Source organism: Ambystoma mexicanum, chromosome 9 (assembly GCF_040938575.1).
Source record: "Ambystoma mexicanum isolate Mex_15411 chromosome 9, UKY_AmexF1_1, whole genome shotgun sequence".
Taxonomy (NCBI): domain Eukaryota; kingdom Metazoa; phylum Chordata; class Amphibia; order Caudata; family Ambystomatidae; genus Ambystoma; species Ambystoma mexicanum.
The window spans coordinates 837,059,340-837,083,107 of NC_090931.1; the positions used below are offsets into that span (position 1 = coordinate 837,059,340).

A 23,768-nucleotide genomic window follows, 5' to 3' on the forward strand; every position below is an offset into this window, starting at 1 on the left:
TAATGGGAAGTGATCTGACATGTGCTTCTTCTACTATTTCTATTGGATACCCTCTCAAGGTGAACCTTTTGGACAAAGTAGTGCATTCATCTTGTAGAACTTCACTGTACAAGCATTAAGTATCTTTTATGTTTCCTCATACCACTCAGAATAAGTGCCCCCTTGTTTTTCTACATGTAAAAAACTCATAGGGCCTCATTACGACCCTGGCGGTACGGGGTAAACGGCACCGTAAAAGGTGCCGGCGCCGTTTACCCCGTACCGCCTCATTATGAGGTCCCCTCGCGGGACCCAGGAAGCAACGCCTGGTCAAACCAGGTGTGCTTACCGGGTCCCGTGAGGGGAAGAGGGAGCAAACAACGGGCCAACTCATAATGGCCCGTTGTTTGCTCCCTCTCCCATTCCCATTCAGCCCTATGGGGGCTGAAATGGGAATGGGGAAGGACCGTGTCCGGGTCCTTGGAGGGAGGAATTACCGGGCCTTCCGAACTCGGAATGGCCCGGTTATTCCTCATTCTGAGGACCCGGACGCGATTTCGGCAGCAGCCATGCCGCCAATAGCGGCATGGCTACCGCCGAACTCGTAATGAGGGCCATAGTGCTCTAAAAGAACCCATTTCTCAACTGTCCTGCCCACTTTCACACACAAAGATAAACTGCATTTTTATAGAGCCTTGGGATAGGAGGTGATTCTGCCGTGCTCCTGATGATCCTTAACAATCTGGATAAGAAGAAACGTTGCAAGTTGGCCACGCCGCATATATGTTGCAGCTGCAGATGTATGAAGTAGTGGGGAACAACATGAGTATAATATGGCAGTGAATCGCAGGACGATCAGTGAATGTGGAGCTGGAGAAAGATTGCAGCGTCCTGTCAGGGAAAAACAAAATGGTGGTCAGAGAAGAGCAAAGGACAGTGCTGATGAGCCATAAGAAAGCATGAAAAGTGCCCGGGATACGAACGCAGCTGCCGAGACCCAGAACAGCAGAGGCTGCATTGGTACACAGCGGAAAGCAGACCGGCTGAAATCTGCATAGTCAACGAGCACAACAAACCCTGCAGTGACAGTGCAGCAAACCAGCGGACGGTGAACAATAGTGGGCAAACGTATCCAGCCCGGAACTGCATGCCCTCATACCAGTGCTCCCGTGAAAAGTGAGTGGCACGGAATAACGCTTAAGATTAAAACTGAAGCCCAATTATTGCTGTGGCCACTGAGAGCAGCGGTACGCAGGCTGAGCTGGAGCACGGCTGCCGGGGGAAGTGGTGCGGCTGTGAAATGCGGAAATAGAAAGTGACCGGAGTGCTCAGATGTATCCAGTGAGCAGGATACATAATCTGAGGCCGCACTCTGCGGTGGAACCCTGCGTGGATCGTTTGTGGAGACGCTTTGAACAGCTGGTTGGGATACAGTAGCCAGCGAACGAATAGAGAGACAGGACTTCCCGTAAGGTGAAACTGACTTAAGATGGTACCGACACGCTTTTAAGTGCGGCAGATGCACAAAAGGCATACAACACTGGGCGAGATAACTGAATGTTAGTGCAAGTAGTGATGAGGAAAGGTGTTACTGTCTGGATAACACATCAAATATCACTGCAAGCCGCACGTACGGGGAGTGTGCATAAAGCATGCAGGCGAACACTGCAGTTGGGGTACAGAAGGGTAGCATAGCCTGGCCTTGGTAAACCAGACTGGTTGAATAAGAAGAAGTAAGGAGGGACGATCTGGAACTATCCAGTGGAGCTTTGCAAGTGAAACATCCAGACGGACAGAGGAAGGAAAGCGCACAGCAGCAGGCGACTGGAGGGGGCGTGCAGCAGCGAACAATAGAGACACAGACGTCTGGGACACTTAAATGTTTGCAGGTGGACTGACTAGGGCTACAATTTCTATGCAGCAAGCTATGGGAGCATTGCAACTCGGCACAAGCATCACCCAGTGCCTCCCTAACCACGGAAGTGACCAGCAGCAACTGGTGTACTAGGTGACGTGGCTATAGGAGGGATGGTACCGATGGGGGTGACGGATGACATAAAAACCCATAGAATGAGTGGCAGATGGCGAAAGAGGCTGTAACACCCAGAGACAATCTGGAAAAGCGGGCGCACCCTGAGAAGGATAGCCCAGAGGCGAATGGGATACATGTTAGTAATTAGTAAAACTGTAACACAAGGCACCATGCACATAAGGGGGCATACAATGGAACAGTCCAAAACCAGCAGCAAGTACTAGGACAGAGCGGACGGGAGACGCAAGTGAAGCGGGGAGAAAAAGAGAAGATCGGAAGACCGAGCACACCAGAACAGCACTACAGCCAACGAGATACACACCGGGAACTCCTGCGTACGTATGGACAAAGCCCAGAAAGGGTATACACATAGTGCGCTGCACGAACAACAGCTGAAATAACCCCCCAACACAGAACCGTGATAAACGTGTGACTGTAACGTGTACATCGCAGCAAAAGGAGGAGCTGAAGAGCAAAGGGGCGTGATAATGGCATCCAAATCAAACAAGAGTAAATGGAAACAGTCGTCAATAGATGCATTCGCTAAACCTGGGCAATTGACAGACAGTGCAAAGACAACTGCACAAGAGTCGTGCAAAGGAGAGACCCCGGGGCAAAATGATCATCAAATACTAGAGGCCATAGCGGAGCTAAAATCGTCGCTGGAATTTAAACTCGACGCAATTAGCATTGCCATGAACCTCCTCAGACAGGATGTCAGAGCATTGACAGAACGCACAGGGGTGCTAGAGAAGGAGGTGAAGGCCAATACAAGTAATTGCAATGAGAACTCCCAGGAAGTTTCAATACTGAAGCAGCAGGTGCGGAATCTGGAAAACAAGCAGAAGAGGCAGAAGGATGCGCACGAAGGAACAACGTACGTATTGTTGGGCTCCCAGAGGGCTAGGAAGGTCCGGACCCGAAAAAATTACATCGAGAACATGTTATTGCAGGAAATTGGAGCTGGATCACTAATCCTGGGGTTTACAGTAAGAAGAGCGCATAGGGCCCTGTTTAAGCAAGCCGCTGCTAGGAGCTCTGCCACAGCCGCTGATTGCCAAGATACTAAATTACAAGGACAGAGAGAGAATCCTAGAACACTTTCGGAGAAGGGGAACGATCAGCCGAGCATCAGCGACCATCAAAGCATATCCTGATTATACATTTTTGGTGCAAAAACAGCGGACATGCTGTTGAGCAGTTAAGAGGAAGTTACGCGCTGCCAACCTTAAAAACATGCTGCTGTATCTGGCAAAGATGAAGGTCCTATATAAAGATTGTGCTGTTTTTTTCAAGACCACGGAGGATGTGAGCAAGTGGATGGGCATATTGATTATGCCGATGGAGCAACAAGACCAGACGGGAAGCGAAAAGGATAAGTGAACCTGCATAGACTGTATGATGTACTTTTGGGTTGCATAGGGGCCAACGTGTATTGATCCAACATCGTCATTTATGGTAAAAGGAAAAGCGTATCTCACTGTTAGCTAAAGTCAGGAAGCATAGGTGCTGCTAAGTATTAAGTGACACTAAGAATCACACTATCACCCACAATAGTTTAGAGTAGCTAGGATACTAGTAGTGCGGTATCCTCCCGCTGCACTCCGATTACCGGCATTGGGCAGGGAAGGGAGAGAGATGTGGGGATGCATGAGATCCAGATTTGGAGTTGGCCAATTGTTGGGAACGGTTGAGGAGGGGGGAGGGAAGGGAGTTGGGGTAGTTAGAGGGAAGTTGGCCTAGGATACGCACAGGGGAGAGAGGGCGAAGTTGCCAAGGGTGAGATGAAAGCAGAAACAGCTAACAAATATGGGCGAACTCAAAATAGCAACATGGAATGGTAGAGGCTTGAACAGCTATATTAAAAGAAACCGGGCTATGTCGTATTTGAGACCTCAGAAAATAGATAAAGCACTCCTGCAGGAAACTCATTTGACTAAAGAGAGACAAGATACACTAGCAAGGAAATGGAGGGGGTGACCCTAGGATCAACGTTCTCAGCGTATGGTAGAGGAGTTCTAATATGGGTGGCGCCGTCAGTCCCATTCAAGATTCTACAGACCTTCCTAGACAAAGAAGGTAGGATGGTAATAATTCGGGGCCTAGTGGAAAATAAAAAAAACATGCATTATTAATATGTATGCCGCGAATCAGGATACTGCCGCTTACTTTAGATCTTTATGATCCAGGATTAGTCCATATAGAGTTTGTGTGATGATATGGGGAGGAGATTTTCATTGTATGTTGGACCCGTCGAGAGATAGATCAGATACTAAATTTTATCATCCAACTCCTGCAGCGAAAGCATTGAACACGTTGTTGCGCACATTTAAATTAGCAGATGTGTGGAGAACAATGCACCCGCGAGACCTAGTATACTCACATTTCTCACCTTCTGAACTTGGGTCCAGGCTCCTGCATGTCCAGTTGCCCTTGCACTACCTCCGGGCTCCCCAGTACTCAAGGGTCTGTATCTGCAGCCCTACAGTCCACTCTCTCTGCACTAATGAGTCACCCGCTGACTGCACTTGTGAGTTAACTGCACTTCCCCCTTACTCTCCCACCTGGCCCTTTTCCCCTTCCCTCTTCGCCGCACTTGCGTGATCTGAATGACACAATGCCTAGTAAGATCGTTATTTTGTCCTCCCTTTGTTTCCCCCTCCTTGACTTGTCACACCTAGAAACACTTGTGTACATGCGCGTTATAAATGCCACATCATATCATATCATGTCTTTATCTCTCCACTTATAGCAAAGAGTTCAACACAACACAACTTCTTCATCTTTATCTCTCCTCTTAAAAAAACAAAGAGGTCAACACAACTTCTTCTTGATAAACAAACATTTTCATAATTATTCTGTATCAAAAGCAAAGTTTTGTCAGAATGATCCTACAACAATTCATGAAACACTTTAGTGGCGCTGCCACTTCCTCTTCTTCTTATAACCTTCAACCATAATAAAGTACTTCAAGGTTGTCTTCCTGGTCGACTAACCTGTCAGGACTACCACTAGAAAGTCCCTATCCTGGTATACTTGCCTGCCAGGACAAAAAGTTCCTACCACTAGTACAAGTACTCTGTGGTGAGGTCTACTTTAATCTTTTAGAAAAAGTCTTTAACTTTCATCAACATCGACATTCACTACCTCTGTTGGGTAAACATGTTACACATTGTTGCTGTTTGTTCCACTCTTGGTTTTGCCACAGGCAATGCAGGTTATACTTCTCTCCTCCTACACACTCTATGTAAGGAGGGCCTCTCTCCTGCTACTTAAATGCTGGCACTATGTCTGCCTACCATGCTTGCATGGCAGGCAGCGTTTACAATTAAACACTGCTTACCATGTGCCCATGGTAGGCAGCGTTTACAATTACGATTAAACGTTGCCTGCCATGCGAGCATGGCATGCAGCGTGTACTCATTTGCATGGAAGAATGCAAATGTGCAGTGCAAATGGCGGTGTACACGCTTGTACGCAGCCTTTTTCCCTGCACCTTTGCACACAGCTGTGCAAATGATGAAAATTCAGCGACAGCAATCTGTGCACACTAAAGTCCATGTGTGCAGGTCCCTGCTGCGGAATTATGTGGAAACTCTAAAATTAGTTCCATAGGAGTAAACACTGGCCACCATGCTGACATGGTAGGCAGTGTTTAATTATAAATGCTGCCTGCCTTGCAAGCATGGCAGGCAGCATTTACAATAGATCCGTATGGAGTCTGCCTGCTTTATGCGCCGGCATGAAATGCATGCTGGAGCAAATGCTAGTGAATTTGTATTGCGGGAGAGTAAGGGCGGCGGCAGAAACGCTAGTCGCTTTCCACCTCTCCTCTTCACCACACAAATGCAGGAAAATGGGGCATAGTGTAAGCAAAATGCGTAAAAGACTTTACACAAGGCTTTCACGCATTTTGCTCAGGCTACACCGAGCCGAAAATTAGCCCCCAGGTGTTTAGAAAATACATATTCAATCTTAATTTTCCATAACGCTCACATCTGCTGTATATTATGTAATTGTGTATGTTTTAAGTAACAAAATGCACTATGTTACCAACACTTTTAAATATAAAGAACGAAGAAAAGAAACGATGAAGATTAATTCTCCTTGTCAGTGCAATACGCGGGGATGATTATCAGAAGGCCTTAGCATTGCTCTGCTACCTACAAATATGTGGTACTATGCAAAGAGAACGAGTCACGCTCTTCCCTGACACTATAGTGATAAAACGCCAGCATTTTTTAGTTATTTTTTCTTTTAATTATTGAATGTGTTGGTCAAGGACCTAGACCCAGGCAGCCATTGGCACTGTACATTGTTAGACCCGTAAGAAGTGTAGGAATCCAATACACGTATCATCCCGGTCAGTTAGTTGTTACGTAGATGATGCAAGGCAGAGTGCTTTGCAGATACGGTGACTCCTGGGAGTCACGAAGAAAGGGGATGATAATGCTCAGGTGGGGGAGCCTGATTGGGGGGGCTTGCTTGCTACGTAGACTGGCTTCTTGGTGGGATCTATATAAAAGTGCTAACGAAACCATGTCATTTTGGCCAGCGTAGAAACGCCAGGTCTGTTTTACTGCCCTGTTGTCTTCAGCCCGTGCCCGGGTCCATGCTCTTCTCTGGCAAGTTCAGTTGCTTCTGGTGATTTTTACCATTGTGCCCTTTTCAGAAGGGGTCCCTCCTCCATATCTCTAAGTTCCTGCCCTGTCCCCTCCAGCCTCATCTTGTTGACACCCATCGTGTTGGTACCCTCAGTTACCAGCAGATTCTGGCCCTCTCATTCAGGAAGAAGCCAGGTCTGTTAGCTTCCAGGTAGGCCATACTGCGCTGCTCACCCACCACACCACCAGCATTTTCCCAGTCCAGTATCTTTTCCTGCTAGTGCGTTATTGCCAGCCTCGTTGATGGCAGGCTCTCACGCACTGGAACATGCATCCTAACTTGTGATTTATCTGGACTTGCCTCATTACAAGTATAAAAGCGGCATGGCTACCCCCATACCGGGTACCGGGTCCTGGTTCCTTGAATGGGGAAATACCGGGCCATTCCGACCTTGGAGGGCCTGGTATTTTCCCCATTCAAGGAACCCAGACACGGTACATCCCCATTCCCATTTGAGCCCCCATAGGGCACAATGGGAATGAGGAGGATTCTAACAATGGGCCCGTTAATGACGGGCCCGTTGTTAGCATCCTGGGCTGCTCGCGGCACCCGCTAAGGACGCCTGGGTCGTGATAAATGTGTGCTAGTAAACTGAGCCAGTAAAGGTCTTGTATGTTAGGGTAAATTACCATGTAGTCATCAGCAGGGCAGTGGGCAGTGGTACGGAGGGAAACCTTTTGAGTGGGGGTGGGGCTTGGTGTTGGGCTATGGAGAAGAGCCGATCTACCATCAAAATAGGAGATTACAAGTGCTGCACAGTTAAGTAGAAGTAAAAGGGCAGTGAAGAAGTGTCTGCTTTTTGTGAGCCGCCTTAGCTGCAATCAGACAATGGGCCTCATTACGACCCTGGCGGTACGGGGTAAACGGCGCCGTAAAAGGTGCCGGCACCGTTTACCCCGTACCGCCTCATTACGAGGTCAAACCAGGCGTGCTTACCGGGTCCCGCAAGGGGAAAAGGGAGCAAACAACGGGCCAACTCATAATGGCCCGTTGTTTGCTCCCTCTCCCATTCCCATACAGCCCTATGGGGGCTGAAATGGGAATGGGGAAGGACCAGGTCCGGGTCCTTGGAGGGAGGAATTACCGGGCCTTCCGAACTCAGAATGGCCCGGTAATTCCTCATTCTGAGGACCCGGACCCGGACGCGATTTCGGCGGCAGGCATGCCGCCAATAGCAGCATGGCTACCGCCGAGTTCGTAATGAGGCCCAATGTCTGTTTTCGTGGTAACATGGGGCCTCATTACACGGAACGCGGTAAGGGTTTACCGGTACCGGTAAGGGTTTACCGGTACCGGTAAACCCTTACCACCCTACTACAAGGTCCTTTTTGCCGGACCCGACCTCAATGGCTGGTTTTAGCAGCCGTTAAGGAACGGGCCCGCAAAGGGACCTTGGTGCTAATTACGGTACCGCAATTTGCGGTACCGTAATTAGCTCCTTCCCCATTCCCATTTAGCCCTATGGGGGCAAAAATGGGAATGGGGAAGTGCCTTGGTAAATGGGGAATTACCGTCCCCGCTCACCTTGGAGTAGGGCGGTAATTCCGCAATCCACCAAGGCGGACACGGTAAAATACCGGCGGCAAACATGGCGCTAATAGTGCCATGGTTACCGCATACCGTGTAATGAGGCCCATGGTCTTCAAAGGGTAGCTCACTGTCCATGAAGAGGTTCAGTGATTTGGCAGTGTGTGGGGGAGAGAGAGAGACGTTCCACATTCATTTTAGTATGCCATGTTGCAAGACCAACTAAGTTCACTTCTATGCATTTGGTGCCTTTGCTCGCCACAAGAACCATGTTTCCTTCCAAAAGTATGTGCAGTGCTCCCCAAAAGTAAAACATGTCCCCTTTAAAAATCCTTGGCAGATCCCTGCATAGGCCTCTCTTGAGGGAGTAAGCATTGAGTTCAGGAGACACTGGTATATACATATGGGCCTCATTGTGTCTGAGCCTGTGGTTAGTGCTCCCAGATGCTCCATGCATACATTGAAGATGTCAGGAACGAATATGGGTCCCTTGGATACACAGCAGCCACCTGGCAGTGCAGATTTCTGGAGCATTACATCTGGACACATTGGTGATGGTCAGTGAGAAAAGAGACACAGCAATGCACATCTGTATCAGTTATTATTCCCCATGCATGAAGGGCGTCTGTGAAGGGAGAGCTTAATCATCGACTATCTGGAACGGTGCTCATTATGGTTAGTATTGTTATTATTATTATTATTATTATTATTGTATTTATTGTATGTGGACCTGGCTTCGAGAAGCATCGCAGCGCTTTACAGAGGTATAAAGCAGTACAGATACACAATGGAGCATTTTTTAGAGGTAACAACAGAACAGATATATATATATACAGCCGGGGTTGGACACAGAGGGGCACAGAGGATGGGTAAAGCTGTACAGGGTGGCGGGGAGGAGAGGGGCAGATGGCGTGTAGCAAATACGTCTAGAAGTGTGTTAATATGTGTCTTAGAAATGTCACTTTGAAGCTGTTGACCTTTACACAGAGTTTATTTTCTCTGAACACAGTTTCCTTTGTGTCTCCTTGCCCTGCAGTAGACCAGAAGCGATCTGTGACATTCACAGAAACGCACCCACAGCCCTCAACCTCTCACGCTGATCCCGGACCGTCATCATCACTGTCGACCTGCAGCCCCGGCGGATCAGGCAGCAAATCGGAAAGTGCTTCAAATCCTGTCCTTACCTCCTCGCCTGCCATTGCTGTGGCTGAACTCTATGGGCACGCTGCCAGCCAGGTAACAAGAGACACAGGTTAGAGCACCTTGGACATTTCTAACAAACATTTTATTAGACGAATTGCCTTCCCATAGTGGGGGCAATTCGGAACTGGAACTCTGGCAAATACATGATTGCTTGGATGCAATGTTTTCAATAGTATTTCTTGCCGCAACAATATTTGACAAGCCTTAGCAAAGATAAGGAGTCTGTCATGAAAAATGTTTGTGCTGAGAATGGAGACTTATTGTTTGTATAGATTTTTAAGCATGTAAGTGTGTGTGAGTGTTGTGCTGCCGAGTGCAGGGAGTGAGCACTTATTGTTCTAATGATGTTGTGTTTGGCATCTTTATTAATGTAACTCTCTGTAGTAGTCACAAGGTAAACAACAACAGTATGGATGGGCCAAGTTTACTCTGCATTTAGTGATGGCTCCTTGTTATTCATAAACCTGTTTTGCGCGAGGTGCTGAAGGTGACAGTGCTGACTGTTCCTGACACACATTGCTCCAGTCAGCCTATATGACAATGACACCTCTTCGCATCTACTGTAATAACCGAAAGCACTGCCACAGAAGGGTGGGTGACTTGGGCATATCGTGCTGGCAGAAGCCAGGCAGCTACAGTACCAGGGACAGCTAACTTGTCTAGTATTCCAGCATTTGCCCCAGACAGGGCAGGAGCCCTCCTCCGCCAGCTAAGATCCACAGCAGGGATCCGCATACACGGCGCCACGAGGCGCACAGGAGCAGCCTGCATAGCTCTGCATTGAAGAGCTCGGCAGGATCTGCTGCACGGAGCGCCTCTCCATTTCTGGCAGCTTCCTACTGCAGCTCTACCGTGCCCCCAGGCCCCCGCTGCACAGGCACCCTACCAGAGGATCGTCGAAGCCGCATCCGCGACACGGATGCAAGCCAAAAAGGCTGCCAGCCATATTTGTTGATTATGGTTGCCTAGCAACGGCCCCCAACTTTTCCCAGAAGGCTGCCGGCAGGCGGAAGCCGGCCCGCGACAGGACGGCCCAAGAGAGAAAGGCCCCTTCCTGTTTGCCCCTGTGCCCATTCCAGCATTTGCCCCAGACAGGGCAGGAGCCCTCCTCCGCCCGCTAAGATCCACGGCAGGGATCCGCATACATGGCGCCACAAGGCGCACAGGAGCAGCCTGCATCGCTCTGCATTGAAGAGCTCGGCATCATCCGCTGCACGGAGCTCCTCTCCATTTCAGGCAGCTTCCTACTGCAGCTCTACCATGCCGCCCGGCCCCCGCTGCACAGGCACCCCACCAGAGGATCGTCGAAGCCACATCCATGACACGAAAGGCCCCTTCCTGTTTGCCCCGTTCGCCTCTGGAGTCACGGAGCCAACACTCTTCCACCAAGGCTCCCCTGGACTCTAGGCCCACGTGAGTAGAACACGCCATCTAAGACTGCCCCGCATTGTCCCCAGAAACTGAATAGTGTTTAACGTTATACAGTAATATTTTGTATCCTACGTTATGTATCATTACCTCAGGCCTATGACTTATGCACATTTCACAATGCAATGCTTATGTATCATATTCATCACTGGAAATGCCTCATTATGTACTTGTAGAAAAGTGAATATTTTATGCATATTTCTATCACCTGATATCCCATAGGCAGCTAGCGCCTCACACCACCAGAACCACCACTGTTCCATCCCGCTTCCCTGTTTACTCACAACCAAATACTCCAGCATATCATCAGGGATGCACTACCAAATGAACACACTACTACTCATAGGCACACTCTTCGCCACAGCATTATACGGACGACAGTATATACCATCCTGCCTACTTAACACCAGCATCATGATGCCGTCTAACTCCAACCCCACACCTACTCACTCCAGTCCCGACATCACGAATCTTCACACCTATGTACCTAACAGCGGCATCAGACTGTCCAGGCTGAGGACGCGCACTCTACCCAGAATCCTCTCCTCTCAACACATTCCTACATCACACAGAAACCTCAGACTGGGCTCCCGTTTCTCACAACTCTACGCCCAGCAATCCTCATGACCACAGCCCGTCCACCAGCATTATGCCCACTCCCAAATCATCCATGCCATCCAACTCCAGGCATAAAAAACAAACAAAACAGCAGCTTCCAAACAGAATCCAGGCAGCACCACTACTCAAATGCGCACTACTTAACACCAGCTTGCTCAATGCCTATGCCCTGGAAATAAATGAGTTTATCTCCTGTCTCGACTTAGATCTGCTAGCCATCACGGAGACCTGGCTACATGAAGCATCAGGCCCCGCCATCACTTTAGCCCTACCAGAAGGTTACTTCATCCTTAGGCAAGACAGACCAACAAAAATAGGAGGGGGGTTGCCTTAATCTATAAAGACATCCATCATATCAGACCCACGCCCCACATTTGGGAAGGGAATGCAGACATACTATCAGCCAAACTACCACTCTCTCATAACCACACCATCAACATCCATGTCATCTACCGGCCCCCAGGACTCCCAGCCGATTTTCAAGGGCAAATCAATCACATTCTCAGCGAAAACTTAAAAAATCCACCAAAACCATACTCCTAGGTTATCTTAATCTAGGCTATAACGATCCCAAGGACAAAACAGAAATCTCCTTCCTTAAGGACCTCTCCAACCTAGACTTCACACAAAAAATTGTATCGCCCACCCACACTAAAGGCAGAACTCTAGACTGGCTGGCCGACCATAACTGCATCTCCTCCATCACCTCCAACACATTCCTCCCGTGGACAGATCGTAGCTGCATACAATTCACTATCCCCACGACACCCACCAAAAAAACATTAGTACATAAATCTGCCACCATAGCCAGAAGCTCCAAAAAATTAACTGCAGACAATTTACGCCCCTTTCTTAATACTCCATGCCTCGCCGCACCCTTCTCACAAGATCCCAACATTCTAGCAGACATTCTCAAGGATACGCTCACTAATGCAATAAACTCCATTGCTCCTCTAGAAGAAAAAAAAGAAAAAAAGTCCTACCATTCCAATGCATGGTTCACAGAGGACCTCCAAGCATTGCGTACCAACAAGCGCCAGGCGCTCAAAGATTGGCAGGCAAACCCGTGCGACATCACCAAAAACGAATTCAAAGTCATTGCAAAAAAATACAAAGCTGCCATCTTCAATGCCAAATCTGAGTCCTACAACCGTCGGATATCAGACTCTAAGCCGCATTCAAGAGAACTCTTTTCCATCTTTAAAGAGCTCACAGTGCCTCCCACTCCCACTGACGAGATCGCTAAGGACGAAGCTTGGTGCAACAGTATCCAAGCTGCTATGCTCAACAAAATAGACCTCCTACAAAACAAAATCCGTGACCACTACAATACCCTACCGAAACAGAGCCTGCACTCACAGTTTCAAACCTATAGCAAAACCACTAACATCTCTAAATTTGCCTTCAATGAAGTCTCAGAACTAGAAGTCCTGGACATCCTGAAACATCTGACGCCATCGACCTGCAAAGGCGATACATGCCCTCCTAAGTTAATCAAGGACTGCGCTGAACCACTTGACCCACTCATTACCACATTCATTAATGCTTCTTTCAAAACTTGCTCCATCCCAGACAGCCTCAAAGAAGCTTGGGTGCGCCCACTTCTAAAAAAGCCCACTCTCGACCCCACGCTGCCCACCAACTACAGACCTATAACGACAGTCCCTTTCCTTCCCAAAATTCTAGATAAAATTGCGCACAGCCAAATTCAACTATACCTTGAATCAAACTCCATCCTTGGTACTAGACAGTCAGGCTTCCGCAAAGGCCACGGAACAGAGACTGCTCTGCTGGACCTTAAAAACCAAATAACTAAGATACTGGACACAGGCAAACCCGCCCTTCTCCTTCTCCTTGACCTCTCAGCGGCGTTCGACCTAGTGGACCACAAGATCCTCACTTCACACCTCTCCCACTCTGCACATTTCTCAGACCAAGCCACCTCATGGATAACATCCTTTTTAGAAGGGAGGCCCATGAAAGTCTTTTCAAACACATCCAACGCAACACCATCCATAATTCACTGCAGTGTTCCACAAGGCTCCTGTACAGCACCTACGTTGTACAACCTCTTTACAAAGCCTCTCTTCGATAAACTGGATGCACTTGGGATTGCCTACACCAACTACGCAGACGACACCCAAGTGCTCCTCCCCCTAACTGGCTCTTACCACATAGACGCCCTGGCCCTAAAACACATATACGCAACTATTCAAGCCTGGATGGCCACTAACGGCCTATGTCTTAACGGGGATAAGACTGAAATCCTGATCCTTGGCCAAAAGTCTACACTTGCCAGGCTAGATAGCCTCTATGTCAATTTTAACATTGACAACTGCACCATCCCAGTCCTATCTTCTGTAAAAACGCTAGGGGCCACATTGTTGCAACCCTGTCTATGGACAAACAAGTCAATGCCATTGTCTCTGCATCCGCGCTCAGCACCAAATTCATAAACACCATCAAACCATTCCTCACCAAAGAAAACTGCCTATCAATAGCAAGAGCTACCATAGGTGCGAAACTTGACTATTGTAACGCACTCCTAGCCGGCACCTCTGAAAAAAACCTAAACAAACTCCAAGTCACTCAAAATAACACTCTGAGAGCAGCCTTAAGCATCTCCAAAAGGGACCGCATATCACATGCAAGACAATCCGCTCATTGGCTCCCTGTCAAAGAACATATCACCTTCAAGGTTCTAACCACTACCCACAAATGCATCCATCAACTGCACCACCTTATCTCTCAGACGCTTTTCACAGACCGGCCTCATGCAGACCTACTAGACTTTGCTACACCAACCAACTCACAGTACCACACATCAACAAGGTTACAGCGGGAGGTTGGGGTTTCCCCTACATAGCACCTAGACTATGGAACAATCTCCCTCACGCTCTAAGAGCAGAATGCTCCCTTATAGCTTTTAGAAAAAAACTCAAAACCTCTCTCTTCAACTAAACTTCCTCTACCCACAGCCAAACATACACACGTTGCTATTGTTTTTTCTATTGTCGAAACCTGCATGTGTGTATGCCTCTAGGATGTAACTAAGTATCGCTTTTTATTGTAACCAGCGCCACGATGCTTCAGGGCTGTTTCTGTGAGCTTAACAAATACGGATAAATAAATAAATAGTAGGCAGGCATGCATACCATGCCTATGTGCAAGTACTATGCCAGATATGTGACATGCGTGGCTCAGACTCTGCTGCACCTCTGACTGCAGTGGCACTCAGCAGGCATTAGCAGGGTCTTGTTAATTCTCATGCCGGCGCAAATGCTGGGGATCCCTATGGAGCCTGCCACTTTATGCACCAGCATAAATCAGGGAAACTCCATAGAGATCCACTCTAAACGCTGCCTATCATGCTCGCATGGCAGGCAGCGTTTAATTGTAATCGTACACGCTAACTACCATGCCCGCATGCTAGGCAGCGTTTACTCATTTGCATGGCAAAGTGCACATGTGCAAGGGAAAAGGCGGCATACATGCTTGTACACCACCTTTTGCCCGGCACCTTCGCAATCCGTTGTGCAAATGACGAAAATTCGGCAGTGGGGACCAGTGCAGGCCAAAGTGCATGCGTACCAGTCCCTGCTGCCGAATTACTTGGAGGCTCTAAAATGAGCTCCAGAGAGTTTACCCTTGGATGGTCTTTTCATCAAGGGAGTCATACTGTAGACTTGGACGACGATCGTCTTAGAGTCTGCTTAGATTGTCTCTCCTTCAAACCTTTCAGCGTCACCGACTGGCATGAGCTGCAATCAATTACCTTACCTTATGACCAGAGCCGAGACACCAGAGACAAATTCTGTGAGGACATTTTTTGTGCCGCAATGCACACACTGCTTGAAGACAGAACCTTTCGGGTTCAACATTCCGAAGAGAAATGTCGAATTTGTGAGTACTTCAGACTTTTTCTGAGGTGCAAACTAGTTCCTATAAGCGTGCTAAGCATGCAGGAAAAAGGAAATGAGATGCGGGCTATCTGTACTGACCTGTACTTTTTACAGTGTAGTGAAGCCTTAAGATTCACTACACTGGGCCCCATTACGCAGTAGGAGGTAAGGGATTACCGGCACCGGTAAGGGTGCCGGTGCCGGTAATCCCTTACCTCCATATTCCGAGGTCCCTTAGCGGGTCCTTCCTTAACGCCTGGTCTGACCAGGCGTTAAGGAAGGGACCCGCTATGGGGGCTCAAATGGGAATGGGGAATGGTTGGGGACATACCGGGTCCTCCAAGGTTGGAATGACCTGGTAAGTACCCATTCTGAGAACCCGGGCCCGGTATGCGGTAAGGGGGTAGCCATGGTGCTAATAGCACCATGGCTACCTCCTACCGCCTAATGAGGCTCACTGTCTTTTGCTCATCTGTTATGGGGAAACTGACATCTCATTAAGGCTGTCAGTACAGGGAAACATTGTTTCCCTTAGTCTTGTGACTTTGTTATTACTTTTAGTAACTTGTTATCACTTGTTTTAACTTTTATCATTGTACAATGCATCTTAAAATGCAGCACAATGGGGCACACATTTTGTTTTGCCCTAGTCTAACACTCAAAAGATTTTTGGTTACTCTAAGTTTGCTAAATGGACAAACTTGTGACAGCAGTGATTTTGTACAATTTTCTTGTGCTTTTAGTTTTAGCCTGACCGCTTTTACCCCATTTGGCTACTAACTTTGGCTATTTGCAAACATGGCCGTGCCACATGGTTTTTCGCTCTTCCTTTGGCCATCTTGTTCTTTAGCCTTCTTCATGGCCTCTGAAAATCCTTATATGGACTTCCAGTGCCCGGGAAAGCAGAGGCTTTTGGTTGGCTACTTGAGGGCTATGCGTGTTTGCTGGCAGTATGCAGGCTGGGACTGTCTGGTCCCTATCCACAAACTGGTTTCATTGTGTCTGAGTGGCATGCATGAGTTTTCACGCCAATGGTCCTGATTGAACCACTGCTGGGGTGTATGTGTGGCTAGTCCTGCTATTGGCTAGTAGGAGTTTCAGCTCTTACCTGGCTTTTAGGATAAGAAGAGGACCACTGTACCCATTCTTCAGAGATCCTGAAGTAATCTGACGGAGCCACAACTCCTGCCCAGCTGTGAGACCCGATAGGAGACCAGAGCCCTGACTGAAGGAGGCCTGGCGACCAACTTCTGCTGCTGTCCTGGTGGAGCCCTGTCTTGCTCGTGATCTTCAACAGTCTTGCTGTTAGGGAGAATTCTCTGTTAAGGCTAATTTCCCAAACCTAGTGAGTCCCCCAGCAGCTTTGCTGGATTTTTGGGGTTTATTTTTTTCTCCTTCTAAGAGTGAGACTCTTTTTCTCCCACTCTTAGACATGATTTGAGATGTCCTTTGACTTTGTAATGTGTTTTATGGGCTATGGGGTCTTTTACTCCATAGGGTTTCATGTGTTTTTGGTAAGTGTGTTACGTAGCACCCTCAGTGCAGTAACACAGGGGTGTCATAGTGTCCCCCAAACATAGACTCCATACCCTGGGACTGACTACTGTCTCCCAGGGCATGTAAAGTCACCATTGAATTTACTAGTCTTAAATTGTGAACAGAACCAGTACAAACCATCATATTGTGAAAGTACTGGTAGGGGTAATTAGATTGCCCCTTGGTCTGTTTTTCGAGGGGGCACTGTGCAGTCCCCCCTCGTCGAGTTTCTGGCTGGTGGCAGTGATTACCATGCAAAATATTTCCTATGGGATTTTCCCATTCATTTTAAACGCACCACTTTTTTGGTGCAATGTTAAAGATACCGCCGGGTTATTTATTTAATATTTATTCCCCGGTTGGGTCTTTTTGCCAGGACTCGGTTTTAAAATGGCGTTGGCGTTTGTTTTCGCCTCTGTAACTCCAACCCAAGTCGAGCCCTTTGTTCCACTTTTTGATGGGCTTCTCCACAGAAGCCTCCAAAAGTAGTGCCACTCTGTCTGGGTCTACAGGATGTGTGGTAGGGGGGTTTAGGCACCCTTGACTGAGTTGCCTCGGCAACCCAAGTCGCACTCTTGTGTGATTGGCCCAGTGGTGAGCCTCCCGGCTCACCACTTAGCATGTTTGAGTGACAGCTAGGACTGATGAATGGGGGTTTTCTGCATAAAAGCAGGGCTTTGGGGACTGGAACTTCAGAAGTCGCCACATGACCAATGAATCCGAAGAGGGAGAAGCTGAGCTGACCTGCAACGACGACACCACCGATGGAGCCCTGCTGAACCGTCTCACCACTTCCCAACGACAGAGAAGATAACCAGTTCGCCCTCCTTTTCGCCTTCCTGGATCGCCTCGTGGTCGAATCGCCCATGCCAAGCACCCCGGCGGCCGGATAGCCACGCTTCACCACTACCGCGAATAAAAGGGTTGTACCTTTTAACCAGGAAACTCCACGGCTGGTTTCTTCCCTGGCAGTGCAACGACCTCCAGCTTTCCTCCACGTCGAGATCTCCTCTTCCCCTGGACGAAGCACCAACTTGCACCCGCTGCCAGGAACAACTGCCCCCGCTGGAGCTTTCTCACCATTTCAGGTACTGTGTCCCACCTGGTCTCCCTTGCAACAGACTGTTCAAGGTGTCCCGTAAATTCTTGACTTTCTATCCTGGGGTGACTTGGGACCTGCTAACTAACTTTTTCAGAACTGATCCAACCCTTTTTGAACTATCTGCAAAGACTTTTTAAAGTACTATTCAACTATGTGATCTTGGACACATTCCGTCTTGCTCTCTCCAAGAGTGGGCCTGGCCTATGACTTTCTTGCTCCTCAGTAGACTCTGCCTTTTCTGACTTGCTCTGGTTCTCCTCAAAGTGTTGGTATTGTGTATCTCCCTAATTCTGCCTTTTTCCCTCCCTTTTTAACTAACTTATTGGAGTGCCATCTTAGGTTAAGCGCTCACCTCTGTCTGTAAATAAATGGTGTTTTAACTAAGACTTGTTCAATAAGTAATCAGGGATGTATATATATTAATAGTGACTGTGTTTTGAACTTGCTTGCCATATTAGTGTTACTGTATTTTACAAAGTGTGTTTTTAAATAAATAATTATATACTTTTATACCCAAGCTCTGGTCAGTGTTTGCTTGTACTACTGTATCTTTGTACCTATCTTGTATACTTGATATACTGTCTAACTCTTCTTGAGAGAAGTCTGGCTGCTCAGCCACAGCTACCAGGTAAATCTGGGTGGTACAGACTGCTACCAATTGGGTTTACTGCCAACACCTGTAGTCTTAAGCCTTTTGCAGTGGTCCCTAAGGGAACTGCACAGGTTTCTGCCTAACACCTGCGAGCGAGCTGCGACCCTCGGAGTGGAGGGAACATCCATTCCTGACGTCTGCTTGGTACCCTGCGAAGAAGAGCCTTCGGAAGTGTCCCGGGACCCTCCCGTGGCTGACAAGCTCTGAGTTTGGGCTACCATGCTGCTGATGTCACCATTCCAAGTTGCTGCCTGGAACTTGGGGGATCCTCAGCGTATCCTACAAGACTTACCTCAACAAAATGTCAGAGTCGTAGCATCAAGGGGACCAGAGATAGGAGGGAAAGTCTGACTGCGACAAGTGAGGCCCTTTTCGTCACCGTGCAGCAGTGACCACTGTCCAAAACAGCTTGCCTGCCTCGGGTCCAGTCGTTAGAGGGGTTTTACAGTGTGTTTTTCTGCATTCTTCACCTGAGAGTCCTTGCACCAGCGAAAGACACCGACCGGAGATCCGTTCGTACCTGCTTCCCCTGCGAATCAAGGACTGAGGCTGACGGTGGAAAAAGCAACCTCAGACCCTCTTCCATTGACCTGCCAAGTTCAGGGAAGAATCAGGGTAAGGGGGTAAGTTACAGTGGTTCTTACCTGCCCCTAAACTCCCTTTAAAGGTTTCCTAACTTTAAAAAAACGGACTATATTTTGGTTTTACCATAGTTTGTTGGCACAAGCATTCTGAAAATTGGGAACACTTTTATTAGTTAGAATACATTGGGGGTCATTACGAGTTGGGCGGTAAGGGGTTAACAGTGCCGGTAAAGGTGCCGGAGCTGTCAACCCCTTACCGCCCTATTACGAGGTCTCCTCCCTGGACCCGCTAAGGCCGCCTGGTAAAACCAGGCGTCCTTAGCGGGTCCCGCGAGGAGACCAGCATGCTAACAAAGGGCCTGTTATTAACGGGCCCGTTGTTAGCATGCTCCCCATTCCCATTGAGCCATATGGGTGCTCGAATGGGAATGGGGATGTTCCAAGGTTGGAATGGCCCAGTAATTCCTCATTTAAGGAACCCGGACCCGGTACCCGGTAAGGGGGTAGCCATGCCATTAGCGGCCAGCTATTAGCGGCATGGCTACCTCCTTACTCGTAATGACCCCCTTTGTCCTCTAACCCTTGGAACTGTTCACTGGACCCCAGAGACCCTACCTTCATTTATTCCCGCATCACAAACTGTGTCAGAACTTTCCTGAACCTTTGGGCATGAGGCCCCAGACAATTTAGGGAAGGACCTTTGAAGATAGGGTTAACTCTCTGTGGACCTTTAATACACAACCTAATCTGCACTTTCTTTTACAGGGGTTTGATTTGTGATATGCCTTACTTCAGTGACTGTATATATGTAATATATTATTAGTGTTGTGTGATATTTCTACCTGTTAGTAGTCATTTTTCATAAGTGATACTTGGCCATAAATAAATAACTGTATTTTTACACATACTGGCCGTCATTAAAAGCTGGGCGCAAAGGGATACCGGGCACCGGTAATGACACTGGTGACGGTAATCCCTTTGCGCCCTATTCCGAGGTCCCTATGCGGGTCCTTCCTTAACGCCTGGTTTTAGCAGGCGTTAAGGACGGGACCCGCAAAGGGACTTCAGAGCTAATAACGGTACCATAATTTACGGTACCGTTATTTGCACCCTCCCCATTCCCATTGATCCCTATGGGGGCTCAAATGGAAATGGGGAATGGTATTTTCAATGGGGACTTACCGGTCCCGCAAAGGTCGGACTAGACCGGTAAGCCCCATTGAACCAGGGCGGACACGGTACCGGTAATGGTGCTAGTCATGGCGCTAATAGCACCATGACTAGCACCAGCCTCGGAATGAGGCCCACTGTCTACGTGCAATTTGTGATTCCCGTTGTGTGTACTCATTGTGCACCCTTTACAAGTTCACCACCTCTTGAGACTTTGCCTAGAACCTTGTCACTGCTACCGTGAGTTGGCTTGGCTACAGGTCCCCAGAGTTGTCCCTGTCACAATATATCTTACCTTCTATACATCTGTCCACCAGGCCAGAGCATAGACAATCAGTCCTAACATTGATTCCTGACATTCTACAATGGTCATTTTATTTGCATGTGCCTGCATGTCATTCCCTGTGCATGTATATTGCGGGTACAGTATAGCAATATACTCAAATATAGACAGTTGTTCTAGGGAATCAATCACTTTTATTCCCAATACCTTTCCTCCTTTAGTGCTGCACCCAAAGCATATGGAAGATCCCCATGAAACATTCTGACCAGCTGTCATATAGATTTTACCATATACACGTACGTTGCATGTAAGGTATAGCAAAACCCTCAATAATTATAAATGAGCTAGAGCGAGAAGTAACTGGTTATACTTTTTAAGGTACCAATTAGCAAAAAACCTTCATAAAATATCTCCTATAGGAATTCAGTTCACTGGAACTTGAAGGCTTGTCTGGTGCAACTGCTACTCTACCCTTATGTCTACTGGCGACCAGACTACTGAAATAGGAATCTGATACTCACTCACCCTCCTGATGAATGTTCATTATTTAATATCCCTAGAATAGAAACATTTGGTGACTTTGCAACCGCTGGATTTCAACAGAGAGAAAAACCAACTATATATGTCTACTAAGTGAAAAATGTATGCATAAATAATATGTTCTGCAATATTCATTTTATTTGCAACAAGATTCATTCATTGGTACTGATGTATTCCTATAGATTTTCTTTTACCTTGTTATTAGCACATAGGTGCAATTGAATGTACATTTATTTAATACTCTTTTTACCACTTGTTTATACTTAATAAAATTGTTCTTTTTTATGAAGGTTTGTTGCTAATTGCCACCTTAAAAAGTATAACTTGTTACTCCTCGCTCTATCCCTTTTATAATTATTGTCTACTCCCTCCCGGAACTAGATAGAGTTCACACTCCAAACGGATGTCTGTTTAGTGTCAACCGGGATTCCTTTGATATCACTTGCATAGCAGATCCCTCAACTGTAGACAGTTACCCTGGGGGTTCATATGCTTTTTTGTTGCCACCTTTCGTATTGTAGTGCAGCACCCCATAGCATACAGCTGAGTCACAGGAAAACTCTTGTCCAGATGTCACATAGGGCCCAATACAAATTTGGTGGTATTTTGTCGGTAAATCCACCAAAATACCATCAAACAAATTCACCATTACTGTTAGTTGGTCACCGGAATTACCGCCTGGTTACAAGAGGTGGTAGGTGGTGTATGGGGATTTTGATGGAATTACCGCCAGCAGTAATTCTGCCGATTTGGCTGTTCTTTGTCACAAAGGCAGAGGAATGACCTACAGCATTTTTCTAGAAGTTTTTCTCCAACTTACCTCCAAACCCATAGTTCGGCGATGCAGTAATGTGGCGGCAATGCAGCGGTAGCTCTGTTACCACTGCATTACCACTGTTTGTGCCCACACCGCCGAACTCATAATGCGACCCAATAGTCTTTACCTATTCATACACCCCACACATCTTCTCTATCCACTCTTCAGCATCTTGTATTTCTACTCTAGTCTTCAATTCTAGCTCTTAACATTTCTTAACAGTTCTGAACTTTTCTTTATAGTTCCTTAAACTACAATTACTAGGCCCCCTTTCCCATCTCATCAGATTATGGGCCTCATTCCGAGGTTGGAGGTAACCATGCCGCAATATGTGGCATGGTTACCTCCTTACCTCGTACCGGGTCCGGGTTCCTCAAATGAGGACTTACCGGGCCATTCCAACCTTGGAGGACCCAGTAATTCCTCATTCGAGGAACACGGACCCGGTACATCCCCATTCGAGCCCCCATAGGGCTCAATGGGAATGGGGAGGGAGCTAACAACGGATCTGTTAATAACGGGCCCATTGTTAGCTCCCTGGTCTGCTAGGGGGACCCGCTAAGCGCTCCTGGTTTTACCAGGCGCCCTTTGCGGGTCCTGCAAGCAGACTCGTAATAGGGCGATAAGGGGTTAACAGCGCCGGCACCATTACCGGCGCCGTTAACCCCTTACCGCCCACCTCGTAATGAGGCCCTATGTCTGATGAAGGGCCGTCCTACCTCCAGCACTTCCACACCATAGCATATGGCAGGAGTCGTTATACAAATACAAGATAACATAACATAATAACTCAATTGAAATTGCTTTCTTCATTACAGTCAGTTAGGTCTTGTATGGGTCTTGTGACCTTATGGATGTGCTTTGGTATCTTTATCCAGATCATTAATTGTCAAAATAAACTGGCGGACCTGTCATGTGTAGACATGCATGTAGGACCAAAGCACATCCATAAGGTCACAAGACCCATACAAGACCTAACTGACTGTAATGAAGAAAGCAATCCAGTCAGTCAGTCAGTTAGGTCTTGTATGGGTCCTGTGACCTTATGGATGTGCTTTGGTCCTACATGCATGTCTACACATGACAAGTCTGCCAGTCTATTTTGACAATTAATGATCTGGATAAAGATATTTGTGTATTAATTTCCATTGCAACAACTGTATCTATCTGCTGGTGAACCCCAAAAGAAGAAAATATTGCAGTGTTTCCCTTTTCATTTCTTCTACACTGGTGGTGGTAACAGATGTCTTCCTTCATGGATGGGAGACTCACTTGAACCCCCTTTCAAGGAAAGGCCTATGGCCAGAAATGGAGCCTGCTACATATCAAGAACTTCAAACATGGAGTAGTTAATGTTACCTCATGCCAGACCTGATGGATGAAAAGAGTTAATGTGTAGAGTAAGAAAACAACTACAGTGGAAATCCCAAGGAAGAAATGGGGCACCATGTCAGGAAACCTGTCAAATTAAGTTTTATATTTATGATTGTGGGTCCTTAAAGACACGTTGGAAAGCTGTACGCCTTTTGGCTGTAAAAACAATTCTGAAAGTCTGGTGGAAGAAATATATCTTTCTGTAGCCTTCAGTCCTACTAATCAAGTACTTAAGGATGACGAGATCCAGACTGTTAAGTTGAGCATGGAGCGCTCTTACTGGAACTTCCATCTATGTTAATTGTCAGATGTTCCACATATGCAGCCACCCAACAAACAGACTCACCCACATCTAG

At 47.4% G+C, this 23,768-nt stretch overlaps 1 protein-coding gene across 21 annotated transcripts in view; it reads left to right on the forward strand.

The window, feature by feature from the left end:
• The window catches only part of UNC80 (unc-80 homolog, NALCN channel complex subunit), a 3,486,058-nt gene that overhangs the window by 3,436,529 nt on the left and 25,761 nt on the right, over positions 1-23,768 (forward strand). For 19 of the 21 annotated variants that reach the window (XM_069615884.1, XM_069615890.1, XM_069615897.1 and 16 more), the window contains one exon: positions 9,240-9,439. In XM_069615884.1, coding sequence (XP_069471985.1) covers positions 9,240-9,439 — 200 coding nt within the window. Of the gene's footprint in view, positions 1-9,239; positions 9,456-23,768 lie in introns of all 21 variants that reach the window. The other 2 variants (XM_069615886.1, XM_069615899.1) reach the window with 2 other exon arrangements.